Raw genomic sequence first — 17,211 nt, 5'->3', positions numbered from 1 at the left:
CATTGTGGGCCCAGGTCCAGCCTGGCGCCCCCTGCAGAGGCCTGTGACTGCCTTCCCGGGGGGCCCAGGACTCTCACCCAGGGCCCTTCCCTGCAGCTGGAGCAGGCTGTGCGGCTGGAGTCTGGGGAGCTGGAAACACAGGAGCCCAGGGGGCTGGCACGGCAGAGCGTGGAGCTGCGGAGGCAGCTGCAGGAGGAGCAGGCCTCCTACCGGCGCAAGCTGCAGGCCTACCAGGAGGGCCAGCAGCGGCAGGCCCAGCTCGTGCAGCGGCTGCAGGCCAAGGTCAGGGCCACCCACTCCTGCTCCTGCCCACCCTTGCGCTCACTTGGCCCGGCCCCCATGCCCCCTGGGGCTGACCGGCCACTCTCCACCCATCCCCAGATCCTCCAGTACAAGAAGAAGACCTCGGAGCTGGAGCAGCAGCTGCTGGAGAGAGCTGCGGAGCTGGGGCAGCAGCGGCTGAGGGTGGGTGCCGGGCTGCGGCAGGGCAGACGCTTCCCTCCACGTTGCCCAGCCTGATGCCCCCGCTTCTCCCACCCAGGCCACAGAGCACAGCCATGACCTAGAGAGCGCCCTCATCCGCCTGGAGGAGGAACAGCAGAGGTGGGACACAGCGGGGGATAGCACGCGGCTGGCAGGGCTGTCCTCTCCGGCCACGCACCCACTGGTCCCTTTTCCCCCACCCAGAAGCGCCAGCCTGGCCCAGGTGAACGCTATGCTCCGAGAGCAGCTGGACCAGGCGAACTCGGCCAACCAGGCTCTGAGTGAGGACATACGCAAGGTGACCAGCGACTGGACACGCAGCCGCCAGGAGCTGGAGCAGCGGGAGGCAGCGTGGAGGCGCGAGGGAGAGGTGGGCACCGGGGAGCTGACCCAAGGGGAACAGCCTATGGGGGCGGGGGAGGGGGGAGGGGGGGGGGAGGGAGGGCCCTGCTGGTCAGGTGAGCCCTTTAGCAGAGGTAAATGTTGTCATAATAATAGCCTTGATTAGCACATACCACGAGCCAGGCAGGCGATTTCTCCTCTGTTCCTCATAGCAACCATATGTGGAAAGTGCCGTCATCCTCCTTCTAAAGAGAGGTTGAATAGCTGCCCAGTCATGCAGCTGGCTGGCAGCTGGGATGCAAACCTAGGTCCCCAGCGCTTTCTGCCCTTCCTCACTGCTGCTTGCAGTCCGTGGAGGCTTTGAAATCCAGCTCCCCGAGCCAGCGGGAGGCTTGAGCTGGTGACCATACAGCTCAGGCACAGCCCTGTATGCAGGCCCAGAGCCGGCCCACTGGGAGCCTCCGGGGTGGTCAGAGCTGGGGCAGGAAGTGGGCCGGCCCCCGCTCCAGCCCCTCACTCAGCCCCTCTGCCCTCCAGTCTTTCAACGCCTACTTCAGCCACGAGCACAGCCGCCTGCTTCTCCTGTGGAGGCAGGCTGTGGGGGCCCGACGGCTGCTCAGCGAGGTGAAGATGTCCACCGAGAGGTGAGGAGGCCTGGCCGGTGGGGGGGCGGCTCGGGGAGACGCTGCAGCAGCCGGGAGACAACCCTGCTTTGCACACTGAATTCAACTCAACTCAGTTGAACTTCGGTCCAACCCAAAACACCTACCGTGTGCCGGGCCCTACGGAGATGCAGAGGCAACTAGTAATAATTAACTCTTACCAAGATCATGGCGGTCACTTAGTATTTACTTAATGTACTTGCTAAATTGGCTATTTATGACCAAATGACTAAGGCCAAATACTAAATACTATTTGGTATTTACTAAATTTACTGTTTCCTACTCATTACCAGTAAATAGTAAACGTTTACTAGGTGTTTGCTCTGAGCTAGGCTCTTTGTACATTTTATTTCATCTCATATCCACAGTGTCCCTATGAGGTAGGAACTGGAATGATCCCCATTTTACAGATGAGGACACTGAGGCTCAGAGAGGTAGAGTGACCTTCCCAAGGTCACACAGCAGTAAGTAAGTGGCTGAATCAGGATTTGCAGTTCCTGCTTTTAATCTACTATGATATTCAGCTTCTGCTAACAAGGACCTCGCAACCTCTAGGGAATTCCCTGGCGGTCCAGTGGTTAGGACTCCACACTTTCACTGCCAAGGGCCGGGGTTCAATCCCTGGTCGGGGAACTAAGATCCCACAAGCCGTGTGGCGTGGCCCAAAATTAAATTAAATTAAATTTTTTAAAAAAGGAACTTGCAACCTCTAGACTGAGGAAGTGAGTGGTCAGTGACGTGAAAGTGGAACAGAAAGGATGTCCTAGATGCTCAGAAAACTGGGAGGGGTGGAGAGGTCAGAAAAATGCTTCATTGAGGAGGTGGAATTTGCTCTGACCCCAAGGGATGGGCGTGGTTTTAACTGGCAGAGCTGAGGGCGCCCCAGGCAGAGCAGCAGAAGCAAAGGCTTGGAGGTGCGAGAAAATGGCAACCAGTGGGGTTGAAGCAAAAGGCAAGTGAAAGGAGGTCAGGTTGGAAAAGAGCCTCAAAGGCCTCCTGCCGCAGGGGACTTGGTCCTGCTTGATCTTTGGGCAGGTGAGGCTGCAGAGGCGAGAGCCTAGAGGCAGGCAGACCAATTTGTTTCCTTTTGTGCCTTAAACATTTGTTTGAGAGCGATGATCTTTTGTTGAGATCATCTACTATTCTCCAAATTTACTACTAGTATCCAGACTTCCAGTTGACCCATCAGTGTCACTGATGGTGTTTCTTCACTTTTTGTCTTTAAAATTGTTTGAATCAGGATCCATAGATGTTCACAAAGTGTGATTGGTTGATTTGTCTTCTAAGTCTCTTTTATTTGTTCAGGAAACCGGGACAGTTGTCCTTAGAGATTCCCACAGTCTGGATTCTGTGGCGTCCTTTAACACCTTTGTCCCCTGTAAATTGGATGTTGGATTTAAGGCTTGATCAGATTCAGGTTCGGGTTGTTGTGTTTTGCTTTGTTTTGTTTTGACAAGACGTCTTCATAAGCGCCATGTGTACTCTACCATCAGGAGCCTCTGTCTGTGCGTTAGCAGCCCTTGACGCTCAATGCCAAGGTCCAGACGTTCGTCAGAGGCTGCAGAATCATGATTGTCTCATTCTGTCACTTCTTCATGTATTAACTGGAATTCTTCTATAATAAGGCACTTCCTCTTCTTACCGTTAGGTACCCAGTGGTACAGTTCATTCAGGAAAGGGGAGGATTTAACCTATTTGATATATTTAAAATACCTAATTTTTAATTAGCATTTAAAATGTTAACATCTTGCTTTTGAATAACTCACACATGCACAAGGTTCAAATTTCAAAAGGGTGTATGGTGAAAACTCTTCCTGCCGCCTCTGACCCAGACACTCAGGCTCTTTTTTTTTTTGCGGTACGCGGGCCTCTCACCGTTGTGGCCTCTCCCGTTGCGGAGTGCAGGCTCCAGACGCGCAGGCTCAGTGGCCATGGCTCACGGGCCCAGCCGCTCTGCGGCATGTGGGATCTTCCCGGACTGGTGCACGAACCCGTGTCCCCTGCATCGGCAGGACTCTCAACCACTGTGCCACCAGGGAAGCCCTCAGGCTCATTTGATACAAGCAAATACAGCAGATTGTACATTTCCCCCCCAGCCCCCACTTTTCTTTTATACACTCTTGGGAGAATTTCATCTTCGCAGTTCTTTTTTTTTTTCGGGCACACCGCGCAGCTTGTGGGAGTTCCCCAACCAGGGACGGAACCCATGCTCCCTGCATTGGAAGCGCAGAGTCCTAACCACTGAACCACCAGGGAGTTCCCTTTTTGCAGTTCTTGAAGATGCTCTGTCCACCCAATAGTTATAGCTGGGAATTGGTTCCACATCAGGCTCTAAAGAGCTTCCCCATTCGTTTTTCTTGGCTCCAGAGTATTCCATTGAAGGGATGTATCGTGATTTTTTTAATAGCAGCTCCCTGCCGAGTTACCTGGTGGCTTAGTGGTTAGGATTCCAGGCTTTCACTGCCGAGGCCCACATTCAATTCCTGGTCTGGGAACTGAGATCCTGCAAGCCACGCGGTGGCCAAAAGAAAAAAGAAAAGGCGATAGCAGCTCCCTTTCGATAGATATTTAGGTTGCCACCAGTATTTCTTACATGAGCAAGGCTGCAGTGGATCCCCTTATACACAGGTCATTTTCCTTGCGCTGGGGCATATCTGTAGGATAAATTCTGAGCGATGGAGTCAGTGGGTCCTAGAACCTATCCATTTATAATTTTCAGAGTTCTTCTAATTGCCCTCTGTGTGGTTACACTCACCCTCCCACCAGGAGTGTAGGGAGAGCCTGTTTCCCCGCAGCCTCACCTACACTGCATTATGTGACTTTTTGTCCCCAGTCTGACAGCGACAAATGGCATCCCACTGTAGTTTTAATTTACACTTGGGAGCCCTCCCCAGCATCCCATCCCCATCCTGTGTTCTCTACACCAGGGACCTGCTGCAGCTGGGAGGGGAGCTGGCCCGGACCTCACGAGCCATCCAGGAGGCGAGCCTGGGGCTGAGCGCAGGCCTGCGGCTGGCCGAGAGCCGGGCCGAGGCGTCCCTGGAGAAGCAGGCCCTGCTGCAGGCCCAGCTGGAGGAGCAGCTGCGGGACAAGGTGCTCCAGGAGAAGGACCTGGCCCAGCTGCAGGTGCAGAGCAACCTGGACAAAGCCGACCTCAGTGCCAGGTGGGCGCCCAGAGGCACCACGTGAGGCAGACCTCCCCACAGAGTGTACGCCTGGAGATTCAGGGAGGAGGGGGCGTCTGTTCAACAGGGATGGGCCCTTCCCCTGTGTGAGTTCAGCCAGTCTCCCCAGGCACCGCGTTTGGCAGAGGGGGAGATGGAGGTTCATGGGGCTCTTGCCCAGGGCACATCACAAACAGTTCAGCCTCTGCTCCTGAGACCTAGACTAGTCCCAAGGTGTCTTCCCGTGAGATGAAGTGGGTAGCCACCTCATTCTCATTTAGAGATGAGAAAGGAGAGTGACTTCAGGTCACACGGCAAGGGAGGTGAATCCTAGGGTCCCTGCCTCAGGTTTGGGGAAGCATGAAGGACACAGAGCTGGTGGGTTTGAGGAGAAGCTGGGTGGGTCTCCCATTCACCTGTGTTGCTCCCCTACCTCCAGAGTGACTGAGCTGGCCCTGACAGTCGAGCGCCTTCAGAACCAGAATCTGGAAAAGGATCGGCTCAACAAGGCCCTCACTGAGAAGCTTGAGGCCCTGGTGAGATGCAGGGCAGGGCGGGGGGACTGACCAGATCCATGGACACAGGCTGAGGGCTGGGTAGCTTGGGCCAACCCCAAGCATCCCACTCAGACTCAGTTTCACCCCTCATTAATTGAGCACGTAGTATGTGCCAGCTTTAGTGTGAGCGCCTAGTGGGTGCCAGCTTTAGTGGTAAGCACATTCACCTCCTTTATCCCATTTCATCCTCTCAGCAGTTCTGTAGCATGATCCCCATTATACAGATGAGGAACCTGAGGCCCAAGGGGAAATACTTGTCCAGAGTCTCAGAGCCATTAAGCTGGGGAATCAGGACTTGGACTCATGCCTGTGCCCTGCTAGCCCAGGGCTCTTTCTTTTGGAACTCAGCTGCTGCCCCACCAGAGGGACCCCTCTCAAGGGTACTGCCTGGGTTGGTCATCCTTCTGTGTGGGGTCTGGCCTGGGTTCTACGTCCAGCTCTCCTCCAATAGGCTGTGTGACTTGGGGCAGGACACCACACCTCTCTGGGCCTGGTCTGTTCAGTGAGGAAACCGGGGCCGCTGTGGGGTCTACCGAGCTGCTGGCCCCTGGGCATGGCCTTCGAGGCCAACTGATTGGTGGTAGTCCCGTGAGGGAGACGAAGGTGGGGTTTCTGACTAGGGCAGAGACCCTGACCCCTCTTTGCCTGTCTCCCCAACACCACTCTAGGAATCCCTGCGGCTCCAGGAGCAGACGGCCCTGGAGACGGAGGATGGAGAGGGGCTGCAGCAGACCCTGAGGGACCTGGCACAGGTTCGGAGCCGGGAGAAGCCAGAAGGGGTGGGAACCCTGAGCAGGGCAAGGCCAGGTAGTCCTGGGCCACCACGACCCCTGGTGGCCTCCAGCTGAACTGCAGGTGGTTGGGGGCCCTGGAAACCTAGGCTGCTGTTTAACACCCCTGCTAGCTCCGCCCAAAATCTGCCACCCCCTGCCCCCCACCCCGGGGGAGTTCCCCGTTGGAGAGGAGGCACTGCATGTTCCCTGCCCATCTGTGAGAAACGCTGAATCATGTCTTCCCAGTAAATGGGAGGCCTTACCTGGTGGGCTGAGGGCTGTGAGCTAGCGGAGGTGAGAAAGTGCTGCAGGGTTAGGGATGAAGCTAGACATGAGGACCCTGGTGGCCCCACTGCCTCCTGAGGCTTCTTTGCCCAACTAACCCCGCAGCTCCCCTTCTCCTTCTGCCTCCCTAACCCACCCTCAGGCCGTCCTGTCAGACATGGAGAGCGGCGTCCAGTTAAGTGGCTCTGAGCGTACAGCGGCTGCATCGGACGGCAGCCTGCGGGGGCTCTCGGGGGCCCGGACCCCGTCCCCACCGAGGCGCTCCTCGCCCGGCCGTGGCCGTTCCCCCCGCCGAGGCCCATCCCCTGCCTGCTCGGACTCGTCCACACTAGCCCTGGTTCACTCTGCTCTGCACAAGCGTCAGCTGCAGGTCCGGGTAAGAAGGGGCCTGAGTGTCCTGGGGCGGAGCTCGAGTCCAGCGGGGAGGGGCTTGGGCAACCTTGATCTGAGCCGGGGTCTTAGGGGAGGAGCCTGAGCATTCAGGCTAGAGTCAGAGCCTTGAGAAACGGCAACTGAGTCAGGACCCATGGAGGTGGCTGAGAGCACTTGAGGAATCTGAGTCTAGAGTGGGAGGGGCTTGAGAAGCTGGGGGTGGAGCCCGGGGTGGAGTAAGAGGCCTGGTATAGGAAGGGAGATGGGGTTCCCACACAGAGCCAGAGAGCCTTGGTGTGTGTTTGGAGGGGGGCGGCGTCAGAAGTGGGGGAGGGGAAGGAGTGTGCTTGGCGGTTTGTCTGGTGTCCTGGGGACTTAGGTTGCCTGGGACCCCAGGGAGATGGAGGCTCAGAGGCCTTGCAGAGGTCTCAGAAGGCTGGTGAGGGCACGACGCAGGGGAGTGGAAACTGAGTCTGGGGGTGTAGCTCCACTCTCCTGCCCCAGGCCCGGACCCAGGCCTAGGCCGCAGCATAGGCTGGTGTGCATTGTGCGGAGAGCGGGGAGGGTGCTTCACAGGGCTCCCCTACACTCAGTGATTCCCATATGCCACAGGACATGCGGGGGCGCTATGAGGCCAGCCAGGACCTCTTGGGCACCCTGCGGAAGCAGCTTAGTGACAGCGAGGGGGAGCGCCGTGCCCTTGAGGAACAGCTGCAGCGTCTTCGGGATAAGACCGACGGGGCCACCCAGGCCCAGGAGGATGCGCAGCGCGAGGCCCAGCGCCTGCGCAGTGCCGTCGACCTCCTGAACAGGTGCGGGGAGGTCAGAGGCGGGGAGCCCAGAGAATAAGTCAGCGTCTGGGCCTAACACGAGCCAGAGCCTGTGAACATGCAGATTTGCACTAATATGGTCATAACTAGCCGCATGTGTCTGTTCAAATGTAAATTAAGTAAACATTTACAAATGTAAATGTTTGCATTAGCCACATTTCAAGTGCTAACAAGTAGGACATATGACTATAAAACATTTCCATCATCTCCAAGAGCCATATTGACACTGTTATTCTTGACTCTGTCTCTCGGAGATTTTGGAGACAAGAAATTATCCACTCTTAGCTGCCTGGTTGTTTTGATTATTTGGGTGCTTGTTTTTTGGTTTTTCTCTTTGTAAATGTAACCATGTAATAAAAAGTTTGAAAAATTGAGGGGAAATAAAAAGATGGGACCTCCTCACAGCTTCTCCTGCTCATCCTAACCCCTGTTAATGCACTGGCTTTGCTTCCGGTTGTTTCCTGGCAGTCAGTTTGCAAACCTTTCCAGTATACCTACTATGTGCTAGGCTTATTGCCAAGTGCTTCCTGTGTGTTATCTCAGTTAGTCTTCCCATCAAACTCATGCAGTTCACAACTGTTACTGTCCTGAGGTTGAGAGACTTGTCCAAGGTCACACAGCGACGTGGCTGGGGTAGGAATTAGGATTCAGGTCTATCTGACAGCAAAACCAGTGCTTCCCATGCCTTGGAAGGAAAGGGGCTTTTTATGTAGTTGGATTCCCAGCGAACACCTCATTTTTTTTTTTTTTTTTTGCGGTATGTGGGCCTCTCACTGTTGTGGCCTCTCCCGTTGCGGAGCACAGGCTCTGGACGCGCAGGCTCAGCGGCCATGGCTCACGGGCCCAGCCGCTCCGCGGCACGTGGGATCTTCCAGGACCGGGGCACGAACCCGTGTCCCCTGCATCAGCAGGTGGACTCTCAACCACTGTGCCACCAGGGAAGCCCGAACACCTCATTTTGCCTTCTACTATTTTTCTTAATTTCATGTCAAATGTTTTTTATTTTTTAAACTTGGACAGAGTTTGACCCCCACCCTTTTTTTTTGATAATTTTATTTACTCATTTATTTATTTTTGGCTGCATTGGGTCTTCGTTGCGGTACGTGGGCTTCTCATTGCGGTAGCTTGTTGCGGAGCATGGGCTCTAGGTGCACAGGCTTCAGTAGTTGTGGCACACGGGCTTAGTTGCTCCGAGGCACGTGGGATCTTCCTGGACCAGGGCTCGAACCCGTGTTCCCTGCATTGGCAGGTGGAGTCTTAACCACTGCACCACCAGGGAAGCCCATGTCGAATTTTTTTTCCCACCTACTGCCAGCCTTCGTATCTAATATATCAATATTTACAGGTTGCCACTTTGAGCGCAGGGGGGCGGCAGTGGAGGATATGATAGCAATCAGCCCTAAGCCTGAGCTAGAAACCCCTGCCTTGGAAGGAGCTTCCTCCCTCCCCTGCCCTGGCTACCATGTGCTGCTGGCCTGGGCAGCAGGCAGTTGTGGGATCTGGACAGACCCAGCTCTATTGAGCCTCCCAGAATTGAGGGGCATAGGGTGCTCTAGGGGGCATTTCCTGGCCACGTGGACTAGCAGAGCTGGCAGCAAAATTGCCCACGTGTCTCAGGAACCTAGCCTGGCATCTTCACCTGGCGGGGTGGTTGGAGATAACGCCAGTGCCTCCATCCATTCCACTGGGCCTCCAAGTGGGCTGGTTGGGGTAGAAGGAAAGCTGAGTGCCCTATGCCGGGAAGAGTCAGCTCCAGGGAGACGTGGATGAAATGAGTGGGCCATGCTTAGGGGCAGGAAGGCTTTCTAGAGGCCGGGGCCTCGGAGGATGGGAGGATGTGGCTCCTGGCTAGGACAGCAGCACGGCCGTCTTCCCCGGTGGGAGTGGCCTCTGCATCCCCTTCAGCTCCCCCTCCCCCTGTCCTGCAGGGAGAAGGACAGCCTAGCCCACAGCCTGCAGGTGGCCCAGCAGCACGCTGAGGAGCTACCGCAGGAGCGGGAGAAGCTGCATGCAGCCCAGGAGGAGCTGCGGCGCCAGCGGGAGCAGCTGGAGGAAGAGCGGGAGGACGCAGCACAGGACAACGCACGGACACGCAGGGAGCTCGAGCGCAGGTGAGTAGCTTCTGGCTCCCTGCCAGGGCCGCTTGGATGGGCCATGGGGCTCCCGACTGTCCCTGGGGGCTAGGGAGTACTGACTGTGTCTTGGGCCTTCTACCGTCTCGAGGATCCTCATGGCACCCCTCTGCTATAGGGTCTTCTCAGCAGACCCATTTCAGGAAACTGAGGTTCAGGGAGGTTTAGTCATTTACCTGAGATCAGAGAACTGGTAGGAGGTAGAGTGTGGATGATGATAACAACTGGACTTCCCTGGCGGTCCAGTGGTTAAGGCTCCGCGCTTCTACTGCAGGCGGCGTGGGTTCAATCCCCGGTTGGGGAGCTAAGATCCCACATGCCTTGCAGCACAGCCAAAAAACAAAAAAACCGAATATAACAGTAGTTATATTAACTATATAACATTAGTATTATTGTTAATTAAGCTAACTAACAATAACATTAATATAACATTAATAATTTTTAAATTTAAAGTTATAATAATAACATCAGTACTTATATTACTAAGTACCAGGCACCTTTTTTTTTTTTTTTTTTTTTTTGCGGTACGCGGGCCTCTCACTGTTGTGGCCTCTCCCGTTGCGGAGCACAGGCTCCAGACGCGCAGGCTCAGCGGCCATGGCTCACGGGCCCAGCCGCCCCGCGGCATGTGGGATCCTCCTGGACTGGGGCATGAACCTGTGTCCCCTGCATCGGCAGGCGGACTCTCAACCACTGCGCCACCAGGGAAGCCCCAGGCACCATTTTAAGCACTTAGATTCTCTTATTTAACCTTCATGATAACTCTGTGATGTAGGAGCTATTATTATCTCCATTTGGATGAGATGGATGGCGAAACTGAGGCACAGAGAGGTTATGTAACTTGCCCAAGGTCACACAGCTAGTTAGTGGAAGAGCCAGGATTTGAACTCAGTCATTGGGGCTTCAGAGTTAATCTCTTAACCACTTCACTATTTACTTCTGTGAGGCATTAGTAACAGTGATGTTTAGTACATTGTGGCGGTGGATATTATCCTTGTTTCCGAAGGCCCTTGGAGAGATATGTCAGGTACAATAAGGACATGTATCCTTTTTTTTTTTTTTTTTTTTAATTTTATTTCTTTTTGGCTGCGTTGGGTCTTCGTTGCTGTGGGCGGGCTTTCTCTAGTTGCGGCAAGCGGGGGCTACTCTTCGTTGCGGTGCGCGGGCTTCTCATTGTGGTGGCTTCTCTTGTTACGGAGCATGGGCTCTAGGTGCGTGGGCTTCAGTAGTTGCAGCACACGGGCTCAGTAGTTGCGGCACGCGGGCCCTAGAGCACGCGGGTTTCAGTAGTTGCGATGCATGGGCTCAGTAGTTGTGGCTCGCGGGCTTAGTTGCTCTGTGACATGAGGGAGCTTCCCGGACCAGGGGTCGAACTCGTGTCCCCTGCATTGGCAGGCAGATTCTTAACCACTGTGCCACCAGGGAAGTCCCAGGACACATATCCTTTTCACAACGTTATGAGGCGAGCGTTACCCCATTTTGCAGATGTGAAAACTGAGGCCCAACAGTGGGCTTGGCTGTCCTTGTGGATGAGGCTCCTGCCTTGGGCCTGGCCCCTGGCTGCTCCAGCATGTCTGGCCATGGGAGACTCAGGGTAGGGGAGTGACATGGGGCACCCCCCCACCCTCTGTCCCACAGCCATAGACAACTAGAGCAGCTGGAAGTGAAGCGCTCAGGGCTGGCGAAGGAGCTGGTGGAGGTGAGGGAGGCGCTGAGCTGTACCACGCTTCAGCGGGACATGCTGCAGGCTGAGAAGGCCGAGGTGGCCGAGGCACTGACCAAGGTGGGTCCCCGTTTGCCACACCGCCACAAACCCACCTCTACCCTAGGCCCCAGGCCTTCCCACTCTGGGTGCAGACTGACTCCTATTTCAGGCTCACCTCTGACCCTGGCCACACACTGATCTCTGATCCCAGCCATAAGTGAACTGACCTTTAGGACTGGTCATATCCCTGCTTTTCCAGATGCTTCTGGGGCAGGGCCTGCAGCTCAGGTCATCCAGTCCCATCTCTGGACACAGGTCCTGGGGTCTGTGAGGGTTGGGGGCACAGATCTTGGTCGGTGCCTGCCCTGCTGTCTGTGGTCTGGGCCCTGAGCAAGGCCACCCTAGACCCCACTCTGGGGTACCCTCTGACCTCTGGCCGCGCCCCACAGTGGGAGCCAGCTTCATTGGTCCTTGCACGGCTCTGGGTGCGCAGCAGCGTGGGCAGCAGGGCGTCTGCAGGGATTTTGTTTCTGTCTCGTGTTCTCATGTTCTGTCTCCCTCCTCGTGTCCCCTGCCCTGTCTCTGGGGGCCCTGTCTCTCCATGCCTCTTCTCGTCACCTCCCTACCTCCTGCCTCTCCCATCTCTCTGCCTTTCTCCCCATCTCTCCTTATCTTTCCATGTCTCTGCACGTCTTTTCCCATCTCTCTCCATCTCTCCCCGCCTGACCGTCTCTGGCCGCCCTGGTCCCGACCCTGCAGGCTGAGGCTGGCCGCGTGGAGCTTGAGCTCTCCATGACCAAGCTGAGGGCCGAGGAGGCCTCTCTGCGGGACTCCTTATCCAAGCTGAGCGCCCTGAACGAGAGTCTTGCCCAGGACAAGCTGGGTCTGAACCGCCTTGTCGCCCAGGTATGTTGTGTGCCAGCAGGCCCTCCTGCCTCGCCCACCTGTCCTCCCCGCTCAGAGACCCCGCTGAGGCATCCCCAGGCCCAGCCTAGGCCCACACCCCGACATCTCCCTGTACACCTCTGTCCCTCTGTCTTGTTGTTCTGTCTCTGACTCCTTCTGTCTGTCTGTCTTCTCTCTCATGGTCTGAGAGGAAAGAAGCTCCATGGGCCCTTCCTTCTGCTCCTCCCCAGTGTCCACACACCCTAGGGCACCGCCCCTTACCCCCGGGAGCCTCCCACGTGCTGGCTGTGATAGGTGGGTGGAGAAGGCATCCTTGGTCCCGGGTGGGACCTCTTTGGACCATGAGGGCCTGGGCTGATCTGGTCACCCGCCTCCGCCTGGCCCCCACAGCTGGAAGAGGAAAAGGCAGCCCTGCTGGGCCGGCAGCGGCAGGCGGAGCGCGAGGCCGCCTCCGCGCAGGAGGGGCAGGTGCTGCTGGAGCAGCTGCGGCTGGAGCACGAGGTGGAGCGGCAGGGCCTGCAGGGCTCCCTGCGGGCGGCAGAGCAGGCCCGGGGGGCCCTGGAGCGCCAGCTCCCGGAGTTGCACCAGGAGCGCTGCCGGCTGCAGGAGCAGCTGGCCCAGGTGGGTGTACGTGGGGTCTGGGGAGCAGGTGGGGAAGGGGTTCTAGGCTCCCGGCCTTTTGCATTCTGTCCTGGGGGACGTCACAGGCTCAGGAGCCTGCTTCCCGGCTGAAATCCAGCCCCACCTCTGCCAGCTGGGGGCCTTGAGCAAGTTACCCGACCTCCCCATGCCTCAGTGGCCCCACCTGTAACATGGCGCTAATAGTTCTTACCACAAAGCATTGTTCTGAAGAGTATACGGTGTAAGCACTTACAGAAATGAATCACCACTCAGTAAAGATTAATGATATGATAATTGGTAGAGAATTTTAGAATTGGAATCTTAGACTTGTTGGGAAATCATAGCTGGAAGGGACCTTAGGGTGTCTGTCCTGGAGGGCCTGGCTTCCTGGGAGGGGACTCTAGGGAACAGATGACGTGGTGCAGGGAGCCAGGCTCTAGGTTCCCTTTCTGAGGCCTGCAGCACAGCTCTCCTTTGCTTTCTCTTATACGTTCAGCTTCTCTGGACATTTTGGGGTGCAGGAAGTGTTTGGTTGCCACCCAAACTAAGTGACGGCCCTTATGTTTGCATGTGCGTGCACTGCAGGTCCAGAGAAGGCTGTGATTTGTCCAGGTTCACACAGCACATCAGGGTACAACCGGGGCTTGAACCTGGTCTCCTGCCTGCCAGGGCCGGGTCGGGCCCAGGGTCGGGGTGATGCCCGATAAGCAGGCTGGGGGATTCCAGGGCTGGTGCTCACAGCGCCGGGGTGGGGCCAGCTCTCCCGGCAGCTGAGCGGGCGGGAGCATGAGCTGGAGCAGGCTCGGCGGGAGACGCAGCGGCAGACGGAGGCGTCGGAGCGGGCGGCCCGGGAGAAGGAGGCGCTGGCCAAGGAGCGGGCCGGCCTGGCGGTGCAGCTGGCAGCAGCCGAGCGTGAGGGCCGGACCCTGTCGGAGGAGGCCACACACCTGCGGTGAGGCCTTGAGCTCTGCCCAGCCCACCCTGGGGGGTCTGACGGAGCCACCCCGTGGCCAGCCACGTCCAACACGGGCCCTCAGGGGCCAGGTCACCAGCTCATCTCAGCCTGGGCTCAGGCTTCCCCGGGGAGCGTGGGCACGGCTGGGCAGGTGGGCTGGCACCTGGCCCATGGCTGGCCACGCCCTGGGATTCACAGTGTCCTGGGGCCCGGGAGGCTGGGTCCCGGGGCCTCAGGGGTCGTGCGTGCTGCAGCTTGGAGAAGGAAGCCCTGGAGAGCAGCCTGTTTGAGGTGCAGCGGCAGCTGGCGCAGCTCGAGGCCCGGCGGGAGCAGCTGGAAGCAGATGGGCAGGCCCTACTGCTGGCCAAGGAGACCCTGACCGGTAGGGAGGCCAGGGGTGAGGGGTGGGGAACCCCGGGCTCCAGCCCGGAGCTGGAGCTGTAACCTGTCGAGTTCTGGGGTCTCACCGAAACTGGGATCACTGGCTTTGGGTTGTGGCTGACCTGGCTTCCAATCCAGCCACTGTCCCAGGCCAGCCGCTTCCCTCTCTGGGCCACGGGTTCCTCATCTGACAGTTAGAGGTGATGAGGCTTTGCCAGGATGAGGTGAGAAAAGCATGGCCTTGGCACAGTGCCTGGCTCTGCAGCCAGCGGTGGCTGCTGTCTGTCATCATCAGGGCGCTTAGAGAGTTCTGCGTCTCCGCGGAGCCATCATCAATGCTTTTCTGACGACCCTCATTCCCGCCCAGTCTCTGAACTCACAGGTTTTTCTTGCTCAACAAACACTTACTAAGCACCTGCTTGGGCCGCGAAAATTAAGTTTTTCGTCCACGAGAGCCAGACAGAACCGGGAAGGGAAATGCTGACAGTCTCTGGTGGACTTCCCACCCCGAGGATAGTTTTTAGATTGTCCCCTGTGGGGTGCACCCTCCCCTGGTCACTTTCATTAGCGCTGAGAGTCCAGCAAGTATGCTTATGGCAGTCAGTCATTAAAGGTGATGCCTCATGGAAAGCTGTGCAGCCTTGGGAGGTTACCTGTCTCCTCTGAGCCTCTGTTTCCTCATCTGTAAATTGGGGATAAGCCACATGGGTGTGATGTGAAGCTGTGTTGTGCTCAGCCAGGTGCCTGCCCGTGATAAGCACTCAGTCAGTGATGGGGGTTCTCATGTTTTTGCTGTCCTCTCCATTTGGGGGGCCCTCTCATCAGTCACCTCATCCTTTAGATGCCGCTCCAGGTGGGTAGGGAGGGGGACAGGCCTACTGGGCCCACGCAGTTGACGGGGAAACAGAGGCCCAGAGAGGGCAAGAATGTTCTCCAAGGGAACTCAGCTAGATACCGGTGGGCCCTCTCCCCTCCGGGATTTTGCCGACATAGCTCACCTGGCCTGAGTCTGTTGGCCCCCTGGAAGGGGAGCTTGTTTCTCCTTTCCATCCCTTCTGCGCAGGGGAGTTGGCGGGCTTGCGGCAGCAGATAACAACTACAGAGGAGAAGGTCGCTCTGGACAAGGAACTGATGGCCCAGAAGTTGGTGCAGGCCGAGCGGGAGGCCCAGGCCTCTCTGCGGGAGCAGCGGGCAGCCCACAAGGAGGACTTACAGCGACTCCAGCGAGAGAAGGTTCAGGCAGCTGGGCTGGGGCAGGTGGTGGGGTGGGGGAGGGCTCTGAACCACTGTCTCTGTCTTCTCTGTGACCTCAGGCGAGTACCTTCTCACTCTGCATCGGTGACATGGAACTTCATCTCTGTTTCAGGGGCTCTGGGGGCAGCTGGGAGGATCCATCGGGGACCACTCCTTATCAAACATGCAGATTCCCAGGCCCCAATCTGGTCCAGCCCTGGTGATCCTGATGCAGGGGGTCCACGACCATATTTGGAAAATGCTGATCTAATGTAGAGTCAGAAAGCTAAGAAGTGCAGTTTGCATATGAAAGATCACTCGGGGGACCAGAGCACATAGAAAGGCGAGGGGCCAGGTCACCAAAAGACAGAAGTACCTAAGAACACTGGCTCTGGAGTTACATTGCCTGGGTTTCAACCTGATCTTGGCCAAATGCTGGTTATGTTACCTAAGGTCTCTGTGCCTTCATTTCCCCATTTAAAAAGAAATATATATATTTATTTATTTATTTGGCTGCACCAGGTTTTAGCTGCGGCATGTGGGATCTTCGTTGCCGCATGCGGGATCTTTTTTTTTTTTTAGTTGCAGCATGTGGAATCTTTAGTTGCGGCATGTGGGATCTAGTTCCCTGACCAGGGATCGAACCTGGGCCCCCTATATTGGGAGCGCCGGAGTCTTAGCCACTGGACCACCAGGGAAGTCCCCCATTTCCCCATCTTAACAATGGGGATAATGATAGTATAATTTATGAGGATGAGGTGAGATGATCCTTACAAAGAGCTTAACATAGAGACTGGCACTTTGTAAATGCTCCATAATTGCTGGTTGTCATTATTACTATTGTACTGAGATACTCTCCAGAGTGGGCCTCTGGACAGGGGACCTGAGTCACTCATCTTGGACTGGGCTGCTGCTGACAGAGGTTCAGGCTGTGGCTCCCGACACCCGGGGGCGCCATTCACCTTGTACGTAATCTTTTTGGATTTGTGGATAGAATCACTTCTCCAGCAGGTGGCGACAGAGCATTTGAAGCAGAGACTATTTTCACACAGCTGTTAGGGACTAGCGCTGGGGCCAGGCACCTCCCTCAGACCCCAAGTGGGCTCTGCCTGTGGGTTGTACCCACCCAGTCCCCAGGGAGCCAAACTCTCCTGTACCTTCCCTCATTCTCCCGGCACCAGCAGACTCAGCCTCTTAATGTCACCATACCCGTGCTCTTCTCTGCAGCTATTCCGCCACCCCCAGACCCATGCCCTCTTATTGCTCACAGCTGACCCAGCTCCCCTCTACCCCAACCCCCAATCCTGGTCCCTCTTTCACAAGCTCTCAACAACCCGCTATTCTAAAATTCAGATTGCTCCTTGTCACTCTGTCTTGAGGCTCTGCCGTCCCAACTGTCCTGAAAATCAGGTCACCCCTCCCTAAAGCCCACTGGTCTGGTCTGGCCTGGCTGCTGCCTGTGGCTCTGGCCTCGTCCTTCACCATGTCCTCCTCGTAGTCCAAGCTCCAGTGACCTTAAATATCACAGTTTCCCTGTTCGTCATGTTTCCTCTTTCCTCCGAGTCGTCTCCGGGGCTGTACTCTGGCCTGGGGTTCTTTTCCTTTTCTCTCTGCCTGACTGACGGCTGCTTGTTTCCTCCAGGAAACATTCTCTGACCCCTCACCCTCCTCCCCCCGCCCACCCAAAGGCCAGGCCGTTGCTGCTCCTGGCGTGTCCCCATCACGGCCCTCATTATCACGCACCCACCTTGTAGTTCCCTGATCACTTGCCCCACGGCCCTTGCTGCCCCGAGGTTGGCGAGGGGCTGTC

At 56.7% G+C, this 17,211-nt stretch overlaps 1 protein-coding gene across 7 annotated transcripts in view; it reads left to right on the top strand.

Moving 5' to 3' along the window:
* The window catches only part of CROCC (ciliary rootlet coiled-coil, rootletin), a 48,762-nt gene that overhangs the window by 12,211 nt on the left and 19,340 nt on the right, over positions 1-17,211 (top strand). For 5 of the 7 annotated variants that reach the window (XR_003794443.1, XM_029228627.1, XM_029228624.1 and 2 more), the window contains exons 4-20: positions 97-282; positions 382-465; positions 542-603; positions 688-853; positions 1,363-1,469; positions 4,415-4,651; positions 5,091-5,187; positions 5,877-5,960; positions 6,409-6,642; positions 7,251-7,450; positions 9,397-9,579; positions 11,239-11,383; positions 12,065-12,211; positions 12,602-12,832; positions 13,591-13,784; positions 14,042-14,169; positions 15,232-15,401. Coding sequence is in view for 6 of the 7 variants with exons in the window: in XM_029228627.1 (XP_029084460.1) it covers positions 97-282; positions 382-465; positions 542-603; positions 688-853; positions 1,363-1,469; positions 4,415-4,651; positions 5,091-5,187; positions 5,877-5,960; positions 6,409-6,642; positions 7,251-7,450; positions 9,397-9,579; positions 11,239-11,383; positions 12,065-12,211; positions 12,602-12,832; positions 13,591-13,784; positions 14,042-14,169; positions 15,232-15,401 (2,655 nt within the window). In the remaining variant the exon portion in view is untranslated. Of the gene's footprint in view, positions 1-68; positions 283-381; positions 466-541; positions 604-687; positions 854-1,362; positions 1,470-4,414; positions 4,652-5,090; positions 5,188-5,876; positions 5,961-6,408; positions 6,643-7,250; positions 7,451-9,396; positions 9,580-11,238; positions 11,384-12,064; positions 12,212-12,601; positions 12,833-13,590; positions 13,785-14,041; positions 14,170-15,231; positions 15,402-17,211 lie in introns of all 7 variants that reach the window. The other 2 variants (XM_029228628.1, XM_029228626.1) reach the window with 2 other exon arrangements.

This window comes from Monodon monoceros, unplaced genomic scaffold, assembly GCF_005190385.1.
Source record: "Monodon monoceros isolate NGI ecotype Baffin Bay Population unplaced genomic scaffold, NGI_Narwhal_1 Super_Scaffold_18, whole genome shotgun sequence".
NCBI classification, from domain to species: Eukaryota; Metazoa; Chordata; class Mammalia; order Artiodactyla; family Monodontidae; genus Monodon; species Monodon monoceros.
The sequence above is the reverse complement of the archived record's forward strand: the minus strand, read 5'-3'. Positions and strand labels throughout refer to the sequence as shown.